The sequence below is a fragment of the Mixophyes fleayi genome, chromosome 2, assembly GCF_038048845.1.
Source record: "Mixophyes fleayi isolate aMixFle1 chromosome 2, aMixFle1.hap1, whole genome shotgun sequence".
NCBI classification, from domain to species: Eukaryota; Metazoa; Chordata; class Amphibia; order Anura; family Limnodynastidae; genus Mixophyes; species Mixophyes fleayi.
This window is the reverse complement of record NC_134403.1, coordinates 15,647,511-15,667,124: the sequence shown is the minus strand read 5'-3', so window position 1 is coordinate 15,667,124 and position 19,614 is coordinate 15,647,511. Positions and strand designations below refer to the sequence as shown.

The 19,614-nt window shown below is 46.7% G+C and overlaps 1 protein-coding gene across 1 annotated transcript in view; it reads right to left on the bottom strand.

The window, feature by feature from the left end:
* The window catches only part of MOGAT2 (monoacylglycerol O-acyltransferase 2), a 65,334-nt gene that overhangs the window by 27,267 nt on the left and 18,453 nt on the right, over positions 1 to 19,614 (bottom strand). Inside the window, exon 2 of the mRNA XM_075198558.1 lies at positions 18,147 to 18,325. Within this exon, the coding sequence (XP_075054659.1) occupies positions 18,147 to 18,325 (179 nt within the window). The remainder of the gene's footprint in view (positions 1 to 18,146; positions 18,326 to 19,614) is intronic.

Here is a 19,614-nt window from a genome sequence, read left to right as displayed (position 1 = left end):
AAAAGCTAAAAAGCAGGAATGACTTGGATACTGGACTGTGATATAGTGGTCACTCTATCCCATATGTGCCCACTCTCCTGGAATGTCTGGGAGACTCCCGAATTCCGGGTAGGTCTCCTGGACTCTCTCCCACTGAAGTGGGCAGGATTAGAAACCTCTGTGACGTAATTTGCGGTGAATCTCGTCATTTTAGCCCCGCCCCGTGGCATAATGACACTTTTGCCTCGTTGCGTCTCAGGGCGGAGCCAAAATGGCGCAATCCGCTGCAGCTCACGCCCCTCTCCATCCTCACACCCCACCTCTCTTCAGGGATCTCCCAGAGGGAAAGATTAAAAAGTTGGTAAGTATGCTCTATCCCCAGCCTTGACACGATTACATCACCGTCTGGCAAAAATTCAAGGTCTCCGGCATAACCCGGTCATCCGTTAGGCAACCTAAGCTCCTGCATAGCGCTCAGATTACCCTAAACTATGTTCATGTTTTCATTTTTTGGACAAATGGGGGAATGAGGCCAAAACCAGTATGTTGCTTTTGACCCCATGGGGTTTTACTTTGGCTCTGGTCTCAGGGGCTTTTTTGGGGCAAGTGGGAAAGTCCACCAAACTGCTGCAAATTTAAGGATGCTGGGACAGGTGAGGGTATATAACATACTGCTGCATAGTGCTGGAATATCGTTCTAGTATCTTTACAGTGCTAGGTCACATTGGGTCTATTCACTAAGCTGCGATGAGCCTGGAGAAATCCGTTGTTGGCCGTCGCAGCTCTTCTTTAAATTTAACAGGGGTTTAATGACGGAGAAATCAGAGATTTCGCCGGATAGAGATTTCGTACAGCGATACAAAATGATTCTGATTGTCGCTCACAAGCTACCAGTGATAAATAGACCCCTATCTTTTCTGTGTCGTTTTATACTAAGACTGTAAGTCTAGATAGGGCTTATGGTCTGGATATCACAGGGCTCTATACTGGGCAGAAGCACCACGGATTACTCAGCACTGCTATGGCAGGTGGCATTGTTTAAATTTACAAGCATCAACAGGGTTAACACCTGCTACACTCGTGTCAATCAATGTCCTTATAATCCTCGTCTGGCAACGTGTCCCTGAATATTGACGATTCCCTCAACGTTGAGCAGATTACGTAATAAGGATCTTAGATGTGATGTTTGCATACGAGCCAAAGCATCGCTAAAGCCATTTGTTCAAGTTCTGCTAAACTTGTGACCAGACTTATGCTCCGTGTTTACCAACAGCCCCAATCAGCCGGCCCGAATTCATTGATAATAATCAATTATATAGAGAATAAGCTTTCCGGCCACAGCTTGAAAGCAAAAACATGTCACAAATCCGCAGCCTTTGTAGCCTGGTAATTAATGAATTAACGTCACTATTTCAGGAATGGCACACGGTATAAACAGGAAATAAGACTTGCGTTTTTAAAGTGGATTATTATTTTCTGAGTGTTGTAGAAAAGGCTGTGGTTTGCTGCCTTATGTTTTTGTTGTTGTCGGACAAGCTGGATTCAGGCATCGTGTCCCAGTGTTTCTTTTCATTTATAAAGGGGTCAACACGGGAGAATTTGGAGCTGTCTCCTGCAGTAGCCTACATTACTGCAGGAGAAATGTGATGTGATGAATTTATCAAATGGTGAAAACTATTCCTTTTTGCTGCAAACTAACGCCATCTCGGGATTGTGTCAGCTTACCTGGTCCATGGGGTCCTGTGAAGCCGGCATTTCACTTCATACGGTGATGAATAAAAGTGCTTAATGGAGCAGGGGGGTCTTCACTGAGGCTCCGAGAGCAGCCCTAGTATAGTAAGTAGCAGCGGTACTGCGTTATGTATCTCTGAGATTTGCAGTTGATTGTTACCGCTGCTATATAATAAATAGATCGCAGAACACGAAGTGAACAATCTGCTCTAAAAATTGCGCAGATATTAAAATGTTAGACCTGGTGATATTAGAACCCTCGGGTCACATCAAAACTCATTCATGCAAAATGAACTGGGGTGTAGAACTTAGATCTTTAACCTAGAAGTGTGTCTAGGAGTGCAGAGAGGCAGGAAAATCTGAAGAGGCGCACTGTGTAAAGGTGTAATTGTCACATCAAAATTCCAAATTGAGATAGCGCAAAATGTAAGTTGTTTTTTAGCGTGAAAATGACCAAGTGCACAAGTGCTCCACAAGATACAATTGTGTTTTCACATCGCATTACAAAGCTGGGCATATCAGTGCCTCTTCTCCGTACTTTATGAAGAATGCCCAAACTTTGCCGTACTCTTTTCCTCATGCAGTGCAAACTTCCGCTCCTCCACAAACTATGTGCGCTCTGATAGAAATCTGGGAACATTTCTGCAAATCAAGGCATACCGGGGGACCAAAGTGGATTTCCTGCTGTGTCCCTGAGTAAATGACCTGCAGAGTTTTAGAAGTGAGTTTCCCTGGAGCCATGCCAGGGGCAGATCCAGACTTTTGCTATACCCCGGGCGATGTTAGGGGGGGGCGATTTAGGCCCCGCCCCCTTTCTAATTTCTAAGGCTGCCGGCGGCTGCACAGTATGTGCAGGTCCGCTCGGCAGTGACAGTGTGTTTAAAACACAATCAGAGCAGCCGGGCAGCACACTGTCACTGCTGAACGGACCTGCACAGTGTGCAGCCGCCGGCAGCAAGCCCCTGCTAGGGGGGGTGATCGCCCCGATCGCCCCCCCCCCCCCCCCCCCCCCTGGATCCGCCACTGACCCATGCCCATGATGTGGTTGGGGAAGAAGAGCCAAGAAGAGGACAGCACTGGAGCCAGCCAGGAGTCGAAGAAAAGAAGAGGGTTCAACTAACCAGACCTCTGATCCAGCGCAGGTAATTCCGCTCCCCGGCATTGGTGACAGCAAATCTAAACCAATCCATGGCCAGGGCACCCAACCAACCGCTGAGGCCACAGTTATTCAGGCTGGAAGCCTGTCCTGCAATATACTAGGCTTAGAGCCTAGCTTGGGCACACAGTTCAGGCCTAAGAGCCTGTGAGAACCTTGCATCTCGGTTCAGAGCCGAGGAGGCAGTCAAGAGTGCCAGGCTATCATTTGTGGGCACCCATCCAGTTCAGGCCCAGAGGCTGTGGCCATATTCTCGATGCACTAGGTCTGCTACCCTATAACCACTAAACCCCAGGGATTGTGCCCCCTCCTGTTAAGCAACGTTTGCAGATACATGCCCACCATTGTTACTGCAATATTTCCATCAAACTAGCTGCAAGTCAGAAAGATGAATATGCGCCCTGTAATACCAATTGCATACATCCCAACATGCAAGTCTCCAGCAGCGGGGCAGGAGGTGTGGCTATGTCACAATGGGGGTGTGGCCAAGTCATGATGGAGGCATGGCCACAGAGGGCTGCCCATTAGGTATCTCTGGGCGGGACAGCGGGACAGAGCCCAAAATTCGAGACTGTCCTTCTGAAATCGGGACAGTTGTATTGCCTGTTTTTTGGTGTCTGTTGTGTACTGCTGTTCTCCCCTATCCTCTCCGTTGTGTATTACAGCAAGTACAGTCTGTCTGCAGTGTTACACATGGACCCAATGCAGCTGTCCTTGGTGAGGAATCCTAACAAGGACATCAAGGATAATTGATACATCCCCCCACATGGAGCCCTTCTGCAGATGCCCCAGCGGCTGTGTGATCAGGATAGACCTGTGTGTGTCATTTATTCCTCCCCAGACCCGTTTCAGAGGACGGATAAGGGGCAGGCGCAGGTTATGGTAAGTCGCCAATTGCCCACTTAGCTACGTACGATTCCCATCACTTCAACAAAACTGGGAATGTGAAACAAAGCTGCTCAGTCTGTAACAGCCATGAAATCTCTATCGTAAATGCCAAATGCAGCACTTACATCAATGCTGCTTCTGTTAATCCATATCCAGCCGTGGGCTGAACGCTGGGAAAATAAATATTCTCAGAGATTTCCAAAACTGTGATAGATGAGAGCCCCGCATTAAACCCAACATTGGTATTTTCATGTAATATAAAAAGTAAAATACAGAATGGGGGGGCATATGTTAGGTAGAGGATATTTTAAAAATGGGGGTGGAGTGCGAGAAGGAAGGTGGGTGAGATCATCATCATCATCATCAACATCATTTATTTATATAGCGCCACTGATTCCGCAGCGCTGTACAGAGAACTCACTCACATCAGTCCCTTCCCCCATTGGAGCTTACAGTCTAAATTCCCTAACACACACACACACACACACACACACACACACAGACAGAGAGACAGACTAGGGTCAATTTTTGATAGCAGCCAATTAACCTACCAGTATGTTTTTGGAGTGTGGGAGGAAAACGGAGCACCCAGAGGAAACCCAGAGGAAACCCACGGAAACACAGGGAGAACATACAAACTCCTCAAAGATAAGGCCATGGTCGGGAATTGAACTCATGACCCCAGTGCTGTGAGGCAGAAGTGCTAACCACTGAGCCACCGTGCTGCCTTTTACATTTACAGTGAGCCCCACAATTTCTGGAGGCAGCCCTGTGCTTCCCTATAGACAATAGAGCTCTTATCGTAACACTGCATTTAGGTGCAGAACTGACTATCAATCAATAACTTGTAATAGACTTCTACTAGTTGTGGCTCAGTGGAAACTGCACCTACTGTAAATGCAATGTTAGTTCTGCCACTGCCTTAGTGCTGACACAGTAAACCACTCAATAACCGCACTGTGTGTAAACCATTTTATGATGAATGAATCTAGTCATGCACCTTATATCTGATATATGTTCAGCCTCAGAGGTTATCACTATTGACATTTTGGGGCCTATTAGTCATTATTAGCCGCCATCGCATTGCTAAGTATGATTTTATTATGGATAAGATAATCACTTACCACTGGTATTTATGAAATAGCATATATTATGAAAAAAAGTGAATCTACGTTTACCTATGTGATACTGCCCCAAATCCACAAATGTGGGGAAAAATGAAAATAAAAATTTAGATTTTTTTTTTAAAACATAAACACTATTTTAATATGCTTTCCCCCTTGTTATTAAGAAACCAAAGACACAGAGAAGCTTTTGCCAGCACAACCTACACTGTTAGGGTTATATTATATTGGGTGATGTGATAACAAACTCTGTCAATGGCAAATTTTTGGCAGCAAAATGACTAATCAATCTAGGAAGGTGAAGCACATTTCAAATGAAAAAAACAAACAAAATTGAGCAAAAGGTGAAATCTTTAATGGTTTCTTGAAACACAATAAGAGATTGGTATATTCACAGAGAGGACCCTAGGGCCACCTAGTGGTCATGTTTGAAACTGCTGAAATGTTCCTATATTTTTTTTACAGGTGGTGATTATGGATATTTTACAGCACAGACATTTCTTTAATACTAATAATAATAATTACTGGGGTTTGTCCCGTTAATTATGCTGTCATCGCAACGAAGACAAATCACATTTCTGGGAAATTTAATAAACAAGTCATGTCAGGACAGTAACTCTGATAGGAGACTGTCCCGGCAATTACTTTTATTACTGAAGACTCCGGGTTCTGACCTGGAGCCTTTACTGTGGGATGTGCATGCACACAGAGCTGGCTTAAGGCTCTGGGGGGCCTGGGGCACTTTCATCATCATCATTTATTTATATAGCGCCACTAATTCCGCAGCGCTGTACAGAGAACTCATTCACATCAGTCCCTGCCCCATTGGAGCTTACAGTCTAAATTCCCTAATATAGACACACACACACACACACACACACACACACACACAGAAACAGACAGACAGAGAGGGAGACAGACAGACAGACATGCACTAGGGTCAATGTTTGAAAGCAGCCAATTAACCTACCAGTATGTTTTTGGAATGTGGGAGGAAACCGGAGCACCCGGAGGAAACCCACGCAAACACAGGGAGAAGATACAAACTCCACACAGATAAGGCCATGGTCGGGAATCAAACTCATGACCCCAGTGCTGTGAGGCAGAAGTGCTAACCACTAGGCCACTGTGTGTACTATGGCAATTGTTTTAGACAAATACACAGACAATACTGTGTGCACTACTGTTAGGTGCAGGCAGCTCCCCCTTCATGAGTAGAGCAGTGTGAAGTGGGACATACCTCCCAACTGTCCCTGTAGTCGGGACAAAGTCCCGACTGAGTGGGTCAGTCCCAAAACTCAGGACTGCCCCACCAGAATCAGGACAGTTGGCAGAATGTCCTGCTCTCTCCTACCTGTTCTTCCCGCTTTCAATACTTGTTGCTGCCGCTTGGGTCCTAAGCTCAGTTGTGCTTGTCTAGATCCTGGAATGTTGGTTCCCTGTTTGGAAATAGAATAGGTACATGACATATAGAAATATCAGCAATGAGTGAACACAGTAGGCCTCCCTGCCTCTATGCACATACGACATTAAATCAAAACGATTCATGTTTTATTAATAGTGCCCCTTTTCTGTAACCAGCCCGACTGTAAGAAAATTTTATTCATCTTTAATAAAAAGACCCATTGCCCCCAAACAAACCCAACATTAAATTAATAGTAATCACATTTATTAAATAAACCAATTTCCTACCAAACATTAAATAACGTGCATTCACTTTTAAATAATAGCAATCCTTTTTCAAAAACTCTGACACACTTATAATTAATAGCGCCCAAACCACCCCAATATTAAATTAATCATCCCACCCTACATTGATAAGTCTGCACCAACCCCACTATTAAATTAAATTGCCCCACCATCGACCCCCAAATAAAATAACACCCATTAATTAGCCACTACCTACCTCACACATTACATTGCCACAAGCCCCTTGTGGTCTCACACACACTACATTGCCACAAGCCCCCTGCTGCCCTCACACACATTAAACTGACACAAGCCCCCTGCTGCACTCACACACAGACTGACAAAAGCCCCCTGCTGCACTCACACACAGACTGACACAAGCCCCCTGCTGCCCTCACACACATTAGACTGACACAAGCCCCCTGCTGCCCTCACACACATTAGACTGACACAAGCCCCCTGCTGCCCTCACATACAGACTTAGACAAACCCCCTACTGCACTCACACACAGACTGACACAAGCCCCCTGCTGCCCTCACACACATTGAACTGACACAAGCCCCCGTGTCAACAAATACACACACGTACCTTGCTCTCTGCTGCATCACTCCGCGCTGCTCATACAGGAAGTGAAATGAGCACTTCCTGTCTGAGGCCAATCAGCAACAGGCAGCCTCACGATTGGCTGGAGGTGAAATAGAAAGTTAATAAAAACATGCAGCAGCATCTCTCCTCCCAGGCAGCGGGGGGCCCTTCCTGGGGATTCTGCCCCCTGTGCCCCTCCCCTTAATCCAGCTATGCATGCGCAGGTGCCATTTACATAAAACTACGCAGAGGGGAGCAGTAACGCTGCAGAGAGGGATCTAAGATCATTTTCCTACGATGTTCTCCCCATAGGATGGAATGACTGACACTGAACTTCGGAATGTAATGGTGATGTCACACAGTGAGCGCAGTCACATAGTCTATGTAGCAGGTTAGTGTGTGATTGTATGATGATGTCACACAGTGAGCGCAGTCACACAGTCTATGTAGCAGGTTAGTGTGTGATTGGATGGTGATGTCACACAGTGAGCGCAGTCACACAGTCTATGTAGCAGATTAGTGTGTGATTGGATGGTGATGTCACAGCGCAGTCACACAGTCTATGTAGCAGGTTAGTGTGTGATTGGATGGTGATGTCACAGCGCAGTCACACAGTCTATGTAGCAGGTTAGTGTGTGATTGGATGGTCATGTCACAGCGCAGTCACACAGTCTATGTAGCAGGTTAGTGTGTGATTGGATGGTGATGTCACGCAGTGAGCGCAGTCACACAGTCTATGTAGCAGGTTAGTGTGTGATTGGATGGTGATGTCACACAGTGGGCGCAGTCACACAGTCTATGTAGCAGGTTAGTGTGTGATTGGATGGTGATGTCACACAGTGAGCGCAGTCACACAGTCTATGTAGCAGGTTAGTGTGTGATTGGATGGTGATGTCACACAGTGAGCGCAGTCACACAGTCTATGTAGCAGGTTAGTGTGTGATTGGATGGTGATGTCACACAGTGAGCGCAGTCACACAGTCTATGTAGCAGGTTAGTGTGTGATTGGATGGTGATGTCACGCAGTGAGCGCAGTCACACAGTCTATGTAGCAGGTTAGTGTGTGATTGGATGGTGATGTCACGCAGTGAGCGCAGTCACACAGTCTATGTAGCAGGTTAGTGTGTGATTGGATGGTGATGTCACACAGTGAGCGCAGTCACACAGTCTATGTAGCAGGTTAGTGTGTGATTGGATGGTGATGTCACACAGTGAGCGCAGTCACACAGTCTATGTAGCAGGTTAGTGTGTGATTGGATGGTGATGTCACAGTGAGCGCAGTCACACAGTCTATGTAGCAGGTTAGTGTGTGATTGGATGGTGATGTCACAGCGCAGTCACACAGTCTATGTAGCAGGTTAGTGTGTGATTGGATGGTGATGTCACGCAGTGAGCGCAGTCACACAGTCTATGTAGCAGGTTAGTGTGTGACTGGATGGTGATGTCACACAGTGAGCGCAGTCACACAGTCTATGTAGCAGGTTAGTGTGTGATTGGATGGTGATGTCACGCAGTGAGCGCAGTCACACAGTCTATGTAGCAGGTTAGTGTGTGATTGGATGGTGATGTCACGCAGTGAGCGCAGTCACACAGTCTATGTAGCAGGTTAGTGTGTGATTGGATGGTGATGTCACAGTGAGCGCAGTCACACAGTCTATGTAGCAGGTTAGTGTGTGATTGGATGGTGATGTCACAGCGCAGTCACACAGTCTATGTAGCAGGTTAGTGTGTGATTGGATGGTGATGTCACACAATGAGCGCAGTCACACAGTCTATGTAGCAGGTTAGTGTGTGATTGGATGGTGATGTCACACAGTAAGCGCAGTCACACAGTCTATGTAGCAGGTTAGTGTGTGATTGGATGGTGATGTCACACAGTGAGCGCAGTCACACAGTCTATGTAGAAGGTTAGTGTGTGATTGGATGGTGATGTCACACAGTGAGCGCAGTCACACAGTCTATGTAGCAGGTTAGTGTGTGATTGGATGGTGATGTCACACAGTGAGAGCAGTCACACAGTCTATGTAGCAGGTTAGTGTGTGATTGGATGGTGATGTCACACAGTGAGCGCAGTCACACAGTCTATGTAGCAGGTTAGTGTGTGATTGGATGGTGATGTCACAGCGCAGTCACACAGTCTATGTAGCAGGTTAGTGTGTGATTGGAAGGTGATGTCACACAGTGAGCGCAGTCACACAGTCTATGTAGCAGGTTAGTGTGTGATTGGATGGTGATGTCACACAGCGAGCGCAGTCACACAGTCTATGTAACAGGTTAGTGTGTGATTGGATGGTGATGTCACAGTGAGCGCAGTCACACAGTCTATGTAGCAGGTTAGTGTGTGATTGGATGGTGATGTCACACAGTGAGCGCAGTCACACAGTCTATGTAACAGGTTAGTGTGTGATTGGACGGTGATGTCACACAGTGAGCGCAGTCACACAGTCTATGTAGCAGGTTAGTGTGTGATTGGATGGTGATGTCACACAGTGAGCGCAGTCACACAGTCCATGTAGCAGGTTAGTGTGTGATTGGATGGTGATGTCACACAGTGAGCGCAGTCACACAGTCTATGTAGCAGGTTAGTGTGTGATTGGATGGTGATGTCACACAGTGAGAGTGGTCACACAGTCTATGTAGCAGGTTAGTGTGTGATTGGATGGTGATGTCACACAGTGAGCGCAGTCACATAGTCTATGTAGCAGGTTAGTGTGTGATTGGATGATGATGCAACAGTGAGCGCAGTCACACAGTCTATGTAGCATGTTAGTGTGTGATTGGATGGTGATGTCACAGCACAGTCACACAGTCTATGTAGCAGGTTAGTGTGTGATTGGATGGTGATGTCACACAGTGAGAGCAGTCACACAGTCTATGAAGCAGGTTAGTGTGTGATTGGATGATGATGCCACAGTGAGCGCAGTCACATAGTCTATGTAGCAGGTTAGTGTGTGATTGGATGGTGATGTCACAGCGCAGTCACACAGTCTATGTAGCAGGTTAGAGTGTGATTGGATGGTGATGTCACACAGTGAGCGCAGTCACACAGTCTATGTAGCAGGTTAGTGTGTGATTGGATGGTGATGTCACACAGTGAAAGCAGTCACACAGTCTATGTAGCAGGTTAGTGTGTGATTGGATGGTGATGTCACAGCGCAGTCACACAGTCTATGTAGCAGGTTAGTGTGTGATTGGATGGTGATGTCACACAGTGAGCGCAGTCACACGGTCTATGTAGCAGGTTAGTGTGTGATTGGATGGTGATGTCACAGCGCAGTCACACAGTCTATGTAGCAGGTTAGTGTGTGATTGGATGGTGATGTCACACAGTTAGCGCAGTCACACAGTCTATGTAGCAGGTTAGTGTGTGATTGGATGGTGATGTCACACAGTGAGCGCAGTCACACAGTCTATGTAACAGGTTAGTGTGTGATTGGATGGTGATGTCACACAGTGAAAGCAGTCACACAGTCTATGTAGCAGGTTAGTGTGTGATTGGATGGTGATGTCACAGCGCAGTCACACAGTCTATGTAGCAGGTTAGTGTGTGATTGGAAGGTGATGTCACACAGTGAGCGCAGTCACACAGTCTATGTAGCAGGTTAGTGTGTGATTGGATGGTGATGTCACACCGTGAGCGCAATCACACAGTCTATGTAGCAGGTTAGTGTGTGATTGGATGATGATGTCACAGCGCAGTCACACAGTCTATGTAGCAGGTTAGTGTGTGATTGGATGGTGATGTCACAGCGCAGTCACACAGTCTATGTAGCAGGTTAGTGTGTGATTGGATGGTGATGTCACACAGTGAGCGCAGTCACACGGTCTATGTAGTAGGTTAGTGTGTGATTGGATGGTGATGTCACACAGTGAGCGCAGTCACACAGTCTATGTAGCAGGTTTAGTGTGTGATTGGATGGTGATGTCACACAGTGAAAGCAGTCACACAGACTATGTAGCAGGTTAGTGTGTGATTGGATGGTGATGTCACAGCGCAGTCACACAGTCTATGTAGCAGGTTAGTGTGTGATTGGATGGTGATGTCACACCGTGAGCGCAGTCACACAGTCTATGTAGCAGGTTAGTGTGTGATTGGATGATGATGTCACAGCGCAGTCACACAGTCTATGTAGCAGGTTAGTGTGTTATTGGAAGGTGATGTAACACAGTGAGCGCAGTCACACAGTCTATGTAGCAGGTTAGTGTGTGATTGGATGGTGATGTCACAGCGCAGTCACACAGTCTATGTAGCAGGTTAGTGTGTGATTGGATGGTGATGTCACAGCGCAGTCACACAGTCTATGTAGCAGGTTAGTGTGTGATTGGATGGTGATGTCACAGCGCAGTCACACAGTCTATGTAGCAGGTTAGTGTGTGATTGGAAGGTGATGTCACACAGTGAGCGCAGTCACACAGTCTATGTAGCAGGTTAGTGTGTGATTGGATGGTGATGTCACACAGCGAGCGCAGTCACACAGTCTATGTAGCAGGTTAGTGTGTGATTGGATGGTGATGTCACACAGTGAGAGCAGTCACATAGTCTATGTAGCAGGTTAGTGTGTGATTGGATGGTGATGTCACACAGTGAGCGCAGTCACACAGTCTATGTAGCAGGTTAGTGTGTGATTGGATGATGATGTCACAGCGCAGTCACACAGTCTATGTAGCAGGTTAGTGTGTGATTGGAAGGTGATGTCACACAGTGAGCGCAGTCACACAGTCTATGTAGCAGGTTAGCGTGTGATTGGATGGTGATGTCACACAGTGAGCGCAGTCACACAGTCTATGTAGCAGGTTAGTGTGTGATTGGATGATGATGTCACAGCGCAGTCACACAGTCTATGCAGCAGGTTAGTGTGTGATTGGATGGTGATGTCACACAGTGAGCGCAGTCACACAGTCTATGAAGCAGGTTAGTGTGTGATTAGATGGTGATGTCACAGCGCAGTCACACAGTCTATGTAGCAGGTTAGTGTGTGATTGGATGGTGATGTCACACAGTGAGAGCAGTCACACAGTCTATGTAGCAGGTTAGTGTGTGATTGGATGGTGATGTCACACAGTGAAAGCAGTCACACAGTCTATGTAGCAGGTTAGTGTGTGATTGGATGGTGATGTCACAGCGCAGTCACACAGTCTATGTAGCAGGTTAGTGTGTGATTGGATGGTGATGTCACACAGTGAGCGCAGTCACACAGTCTATGTAGCAGGTTAGTGTGTGATTGGATGGTGATGTCACACAGTGAGCGCAGTCACACAGTCTATGTAGCAGGTTAGTGTGTGATTGGATGGTGATGTCACACAATGAGCGCAGTCACACAGTCTATGAAGCAGGTTAGTGTGTGATTGGATGCTGATGTCACAGTGACTGACACAAGCCCCCTGCTGCCCTCACAAACATTAGACTGACACAAGCCCTCTGCTGCCCTCACACACATTAGACTGACACAAGGCCCCTGCTGCACTCACACGCAGACTGACACAAGCCCCCTGCTGCCCTCACACACATTAGACTGACACAAGCCCCCTGCTGCCCTCACACATATTAAACTGATACAAGCCCCCTGCTGCCCTCACACACATTAGACTGACACAAGCCCCCTGCTGCACTCACACACAGACTGACACAAGCCCCCTGCTGCCCTCACACACATTAGGCTGACACAAGCCCCCTGCTGCCCTCACACACATTAGGCTGACACAAGCCCCCGTGTCAACAAATACACACACGTACCTTGCTCTCTGCTGCATCACTCCGCGCTGCTCATACAGGAAGTGAAATGAGCACTTCCTGTCTGAGGCCAATCAGCAACAGGCAGCCTCACGATTGGCTGCCTGTTGCTGCCACTGACCACCATTGGTGTTTCTTTTTTTTTCTTTTTCACCCCCCCTTCCCTGCTCGCGGCACCCCCTCCATTCCGCTCATGGGGGGAGGGGGGTGTTGCGGGCGGGGGAAAGGGGGAGGTGAAATAGAAAGTTAATAAAAACATGCAGCAGCATCTCTCCTCCCAGGCAGCGGGGGGCCCTTCCTGGGGATTCTGCCCCCTGTGCCCCTCCCCTTAATCCAGCTATGCATGCGCAGGTGCCATTTACATAAAACTACGCAGAGGGGAGCAGTAACGCTGCAGAGAGGGATCTAAGATCATTTTCCTACGATGTTCTCCCCATAGGATGGAATGACTGACACTGAACTTCGGAATGTAATGGTGATGTCACACAGTGAGCGCAGTCACACAGTCTATGTAGCAGGTTAGTGTGTGATTGGATGGTGATGTCACACAGTGAGCGCAGTCACACAGTCTATGTAGCAGGTTAGTGTGTGATTGGATGGTGATGTCACACAGTGAGAGCAGTCACACAGTCTATGTAGCAGGTTAGTGTGTGATTGGATGGTGATGTCACACAGTGAGCGCAGTCACATAGTCTATGTAGCAGGTTAGTGTGTGATTGGATGGTGATGTCACAGCACAGTCACACAGTCTATGTAGCAGGTTAGTTTGTGATTGGATGGTGATGTCACAGAGCAGTCACACAGTCTATGTAGCAGGTTAGTGTGTGATTGGATGGTGATGTCACACAGTGAGCGCGGTCACACAGTCTATGTAGCAGGTTAGTGTGTGATTGGATGGTGATGTCACACAGTGAGCGCAGTCACATAGTCTATGTAGCAGGTTAGTGTGTGATTGGATGGTGATGTCACAGCACAGTCACACAGTCTATGTAGCAGGTTAGTGTGTGATTGGATGGTGATGTCACACAGTGAGCGCAGTCACACAGTCTATGTAGCAGGTTAGTGTGTGATTGGATGGTGATGTCACAGCGCAGTCACACAGTCTATGTAGCAGGTTAGTGTGTGATTGGATGGTGATGTCACAGCGCAGTCACACAGTCTATGTAGCAGGTTAGTGTGTGATTGGATGGTGATGTCACAGCGCAGTCACACAGTCTATGTAGCAGGTTAGTGTGTGATTGGATGGTGATGTCACAGCGCAGTCACCCAGTCTATGTAGCAGGTTAGTGTGTGATTGGATGGTGATGTCACACAGTGAGCGCAGTCACACAGTCTATGTAGCAGGTTAGTGTGTGATTGGATGGTGATGTCACACAGTGAGAGCAGTCACACAGTCTATGAAGCAGGTTAGTGTGTGATTGGATGATGATGCCACAGTGAGCGCAGTCACACAGTCTATGTAGCAGGTTAGTGTGTGATTGGATGGTGATGTCACACAGTGAGAGCAGTTACACAGTCTATGTAGCAGGTTAGTGTGTGATTGGATGGTGATGTCACACAGTGAGCGCAGTCACATAGTCTATGTAGCAGGTTAGTGTGTGATTGGATGGTGATGTCACAGCACAGTCACACAGTCTATGTAGCAGGTTAGTGTGTGATTGGATGGTGATGTCACACAGTGAGCGCAGTCACACAGTCTATGTAGCAGGTTAGTGTGTGATTGGATGGTGATGTCACACAGTGAGCGCAGTCACACAGTCTATGAAGCAGGTTAGTGTGTGATTGGATGGTGATGTCACAGCGCAGTCACACAGTCTATGTAGCAGGTTAGTGTGTGATTGGATGGTGATGTCACACAGTGAGCGCAGTCACACAGTCTATGTAGCAGGTTAGTGTGTGATTGGATGGTGATGTCACACAGTGAGCGCAGTCACACAGTCTATGTAGCAGGTTAGTGTGTGATTGGATGGTGATGTCAGAGCGCAGTCACACAGTCTATGTAGCAGGTTAGTGTGTTATTGGATGGTGATGTCACAGCGCAGTCACACAGTCTATGTAGCAGGTTAGTGTGTGATTGGATGGTGATGTCACAGCGCAGTCACACAGTCTATGTAGCAGGTTATTGTGTGATTGGATGGTGATGTCACAGAGTGAGCGCAGTCACACAGTCTATGTAGCAGGTTAGTGTGTGATTGGATGGTGATGTCACACAGTCTATGTAGCAGGTTATTGTGTGATTGGATGGTGATGTCACAGAGTGAGCGCAGTCACACAGTCTATGTAGCAGGTTAGTGTATGATTGGATGGTGATGTCACACAGTCTATGTAGCAGGTTAGTGTGTGATTGGATGGTGATGTCACACAGTCTATGTAGCAGGTTAGTGTGTGATTGGATGGTGATGTCACACAGTCTATGTAGCAGGTTAGTGTGTGATTGGATGGTGATGTCACACAGTGAGCGCAGTCACACAGTCTATGTAGCTGGTTAGTGTGTGATTGGATGGTGATGTCACACAGTGAGCGCAATCACACAGTCTATGTAGCAGGTATGATACTGCTGTGAGATGGTTAAATTAGAGTTATATTACAGTATGATTTCATTGTCATTGTTCATCCAACTGCATGTTTCTTCCCAGTCTATGGTGTCGTTACAACGCGATTCTAAAAAGATATCAGCAGTAAAATATCCATAAAGGGTCATCTATAAATGATATGCAATATGAGATTAGAATGTTAGCGATGACTTTTGTTTGCATTTATTGACTCATCGAGAAGTTTCATCAAAGTTGTGGAGACAAAGAAGTTTTGGTAATACTATTATCGCTGTCACTAGCTGGTTTTCATCATTAAATAAAGAGATGATTTCTGGATTGGACTTGATCAACGGGGATAGCGCTCTGAACAGGGTCAGCACTACAATTAGGTGAACCTAGGAGTTCACATAGGGTGCCAATAGTTAAGGAACGATGAGGTGATTTAGGATACAGAAGGAACGTTACTAATTCTGCAGTTTGTAAAGCAGACCACAAGAAGGCAGTGTAGATGTTATATTACCCAGGACACAACCTTAATGACCTACACTGTTCTCTGTGCAGTAGTTGCACTAGCACAGTATGTAGAATAAGACCTGGTACATACCTTGTACTTTGTCCTTTGATAGTGCATTCTGTAAAGTTATATATCAGATGATTAAAGCAACTCAGAGTCTCCCTGCAGCACATTGTACTATGTCCTTACATCAGCGTTACCATAGAACTGTTGTATTTTACTGAGCATTAACCCTTATCAGACCTGATTTGTATGGGATTATGAGTGCCAAAGCGCATTTACTAATCTTTCAGAATGCTCATTATCTGCTTTAAAATAAAGCATCATGTGTGCAAGGTCTAACAGGTTATTTTGCTTTAGCAGATGTTGTAGTTAGATCTATTGGTTACAGCCTAGTTGCCTATACTCCTGAGCTGTCCGGAAGGCTTACCGATTAATGTCTGACCTCCGGGAGTTTTAGGAGAGCAGGCAATACTCCCAGAAAGGGGTAAGGCATACTTGCCAACTCTCCCGGAATGTCTGGGAGACTCCCGAAACTGGGTCAGTCTCCCGGACTTCCGGGAGAGCAGGCAAGTCTCCCACATCTGGCAAATACCTGGCCAATATAATGCGATTTGCGGTGAATCACGTAATTTTTGCTCCGCCCCTCACATCAAAACATAATTTCCGATGCAGGGGTGGGGCCAAAATGACGTGATTGACCGTGCCCCGCCCCCTCCCGCTCTCTAGTCACGCCCCCTGTCTGGGATCTCCCGAACTTCAGTGCCTAAAAGTAGGCAAGTATGGGGTAAGGATGTGTTGCTTGAGTTGCAAATAATCCCCCACTTGATTATATGAATGATGTCACCAAGCCCCTTCCACCATCATATTCATGCCCCGCCCGCATGATGATGGAAATAATGTTAACTCCCCACACCCCATTACAGTCACATGGGCTTCTCCAGTACTGCATCTTATAGCTATTTTCATTGTCTAGTGAGACTCGTAACCCCATATATACTGTATGTAGCATTGAAGTTGCCCTCTTCTTCTCTCACATTAAAGCACAGTGATCCCAAATTCACCCCCCCATTGACATTCATCCCTTAATAATTATATTAGACAAATAAAAGGTGTATGGTATATACTCATCAAATCACGACAATGGTTTATGATGCCCACATTCTGCATTGATTGAGGTACGTTGCTGAATCTGGCCAATCAGTGAGGTCCTGCCTCAGTCTGTGGACTCTACCAATTCTCCTAGGAGAACAGGGGAGGTCAGGACTATGGTGGTTATGTGTGGGGTGGTCCTAATGTAGTAGAAGCAGGGACTTACAAGTGATGATATAAGACTTTCCATCATGAGATGGAGTGGAGTCAATGGGCAGAGCGCCCAAAGAGGAGGTGCGCAGTGCAGCTGGTGAGCAAACGTTATAGGTAATGAGAGCAGGAGGGAAGAGGGTTCTGCTCAGTAGAGCTTACAATCTAATAGGAAAGGGGCAGACAAACGGTTCACACATGGGGATGAGCCAGTGTAAGTGGATCTGAGGGCAACAAACAAGAGTCGGAGAGATGGAGGATGAAAGAGGGTGAGGTATACTACATGCTGAGATGGTTACGTGGAGGACTGGTAGGCTTCTCTAAACAGGTGGGTTTTCTATGACCATTTGAAGATATAGAGGCTGGCGGATAGTTGATAGAACGAGGGAGGTTATTCCAGTAGGGAGGGGGGGGGCAGCACGGGAGAAATCTTGGATATGGGAGTGAGATGAAGTGACCAGAGGGAAGGAAAGGTGATGGTCATTGGCCGACCAGAGAGGGCAGGGGGGATTAAATATGTGGATGAGGTTAAAGATGTAGTGAGCTGTGGAGTTGGAGAGGACCTTGTACATCAGGGTGTGGAGTTTGAAGAGGATTCTGTAGGGGAAGGGTACCCAGTGTTAGGCTTGGCAGAGTGGGGAGGCAGATGTGGAAAAGTGCGAGAGCAAGATAAGTCTAGCTGCAGCTAGAGGCCACTGAGGAGGAGGTTGCAGTAGTCGAGACGAGAAATGATCAGTGAGTGGAATTTTGGTGGATTCCTGTGAGAGGAAGGGTCTGATACGGGTGATGTTGCGGAACTGGAAGTGACAGGATTGTGCAGGAGATTGAATGTTCCTCCATTAAGTCTACAATGAAAGCCCTGACATTCCAGTGATAAATCATTGTAATAACGTAAAACAGGAGCTCACTTACTTTAATAGGAAAATAATCCCTGAGGTATCTCCACACTACACTCTTCTGCAGAAGGGGGCTTCTCCTGCCCCCCTGGCTGGGGGTGTCCCAGTCTATGAACCACCATATTCCATATACCACACTGATGATCCAAAACCGGGTGAAGAGCAGGACGAAGTACAGAATGATGCAGGTTTGTGCTGCAAGAGAAGAATCAGAATAAATGTTATATAAACACTTCTCCAAAATATTCTTTCCAGCATTGTAAATGGCTGCTTAAATTATGTGAGGTGATAGAAATACACATGAATACATGCAGTGGACCTCATCTGTGAGTGCGCACTCTACACGCAAAGCCACATTTTTATTTTGCACCCTTGAATGGCCTTAAGTGGCCCCCCTGCTCTCCGCTCCCAGGGGCCACCTCCACAAACTAGATGCACGCCCGGGTATACGGAGAAGTGGGAAAATCTGAAGAAAGCAATGGGCAAAAGTGTATATGTCTCATCAACCCTTTAGGGGAGTAAAAACGACCAGGTGCTCCTCCTCCAGCAAAGAATGTCCCTAAAAATGTGCCCACTTCACCTCTTTTTTCCAAAATCTCATTACCGCAAAAGGAAATCTAATTTTGTACAGTCCGAGGGGTGAATGCAGAGGGCGTGACGTTATATGCGTCATCACACAACGGGTGGTTGGTTTATGATGACACAATATGCATCATCAGATCCCATACGACACGGCACAGTTTTTAAATATGATTATTTATTTTTTTAAAATGTTATCTTGTCTAGACACAACATGGGCATATCGCCAGAGGCTGGCCCGGTGAATCGGTAAATCAACCCTTATCCCTAATAAATTGTGGAGATTTGAGATTTTTTTTATCGCTGCGATAAGCATTGGTAAATTAATCACTCTTATTGCTGCTTGTTAATACATAAGTACATGTGTTTTGCAATTAGTGAAACAAAATAAGAAAGGAAAGGATGGATAACAATGCGACCTGGAGGAAGTTCATGTGTTGCCCTCTTAACCATAAAGTGTTGCCCTCTTGTTCCTTTTATTCATCTTCCTGGGGATTCTGACATCTAAGAATCGGAACATAGTCACAGCAATCCATTGTGCTCATAGACCGACACCCCTCCCAACAATCAGAACATACAGTCACAGCAATCCATTGTGCTCATAGGCCAAAAATCCTCCCAACAATCAGAACATACAGTCACAGCAATCCATTGTGCTCCTAGGCTGACACTCCTCCCAACAATCAGAACATAGTCCCAGCAATCCATTGTGCTCCTAGGCTGACACTCCTCCCAACAATCAGAACATACAGTCCCAGCAATCCATTGTGCTCATAGGCTGACACTCCTCCCAACAATCAGAACATACAGTCACAGCAATCCATTGTGCTCATAGGCCGACACTCCTCCCAACAATCAGAACATACAGTCGCAGCAATCCATTGTGCTCCTAGGCTGACACTCCT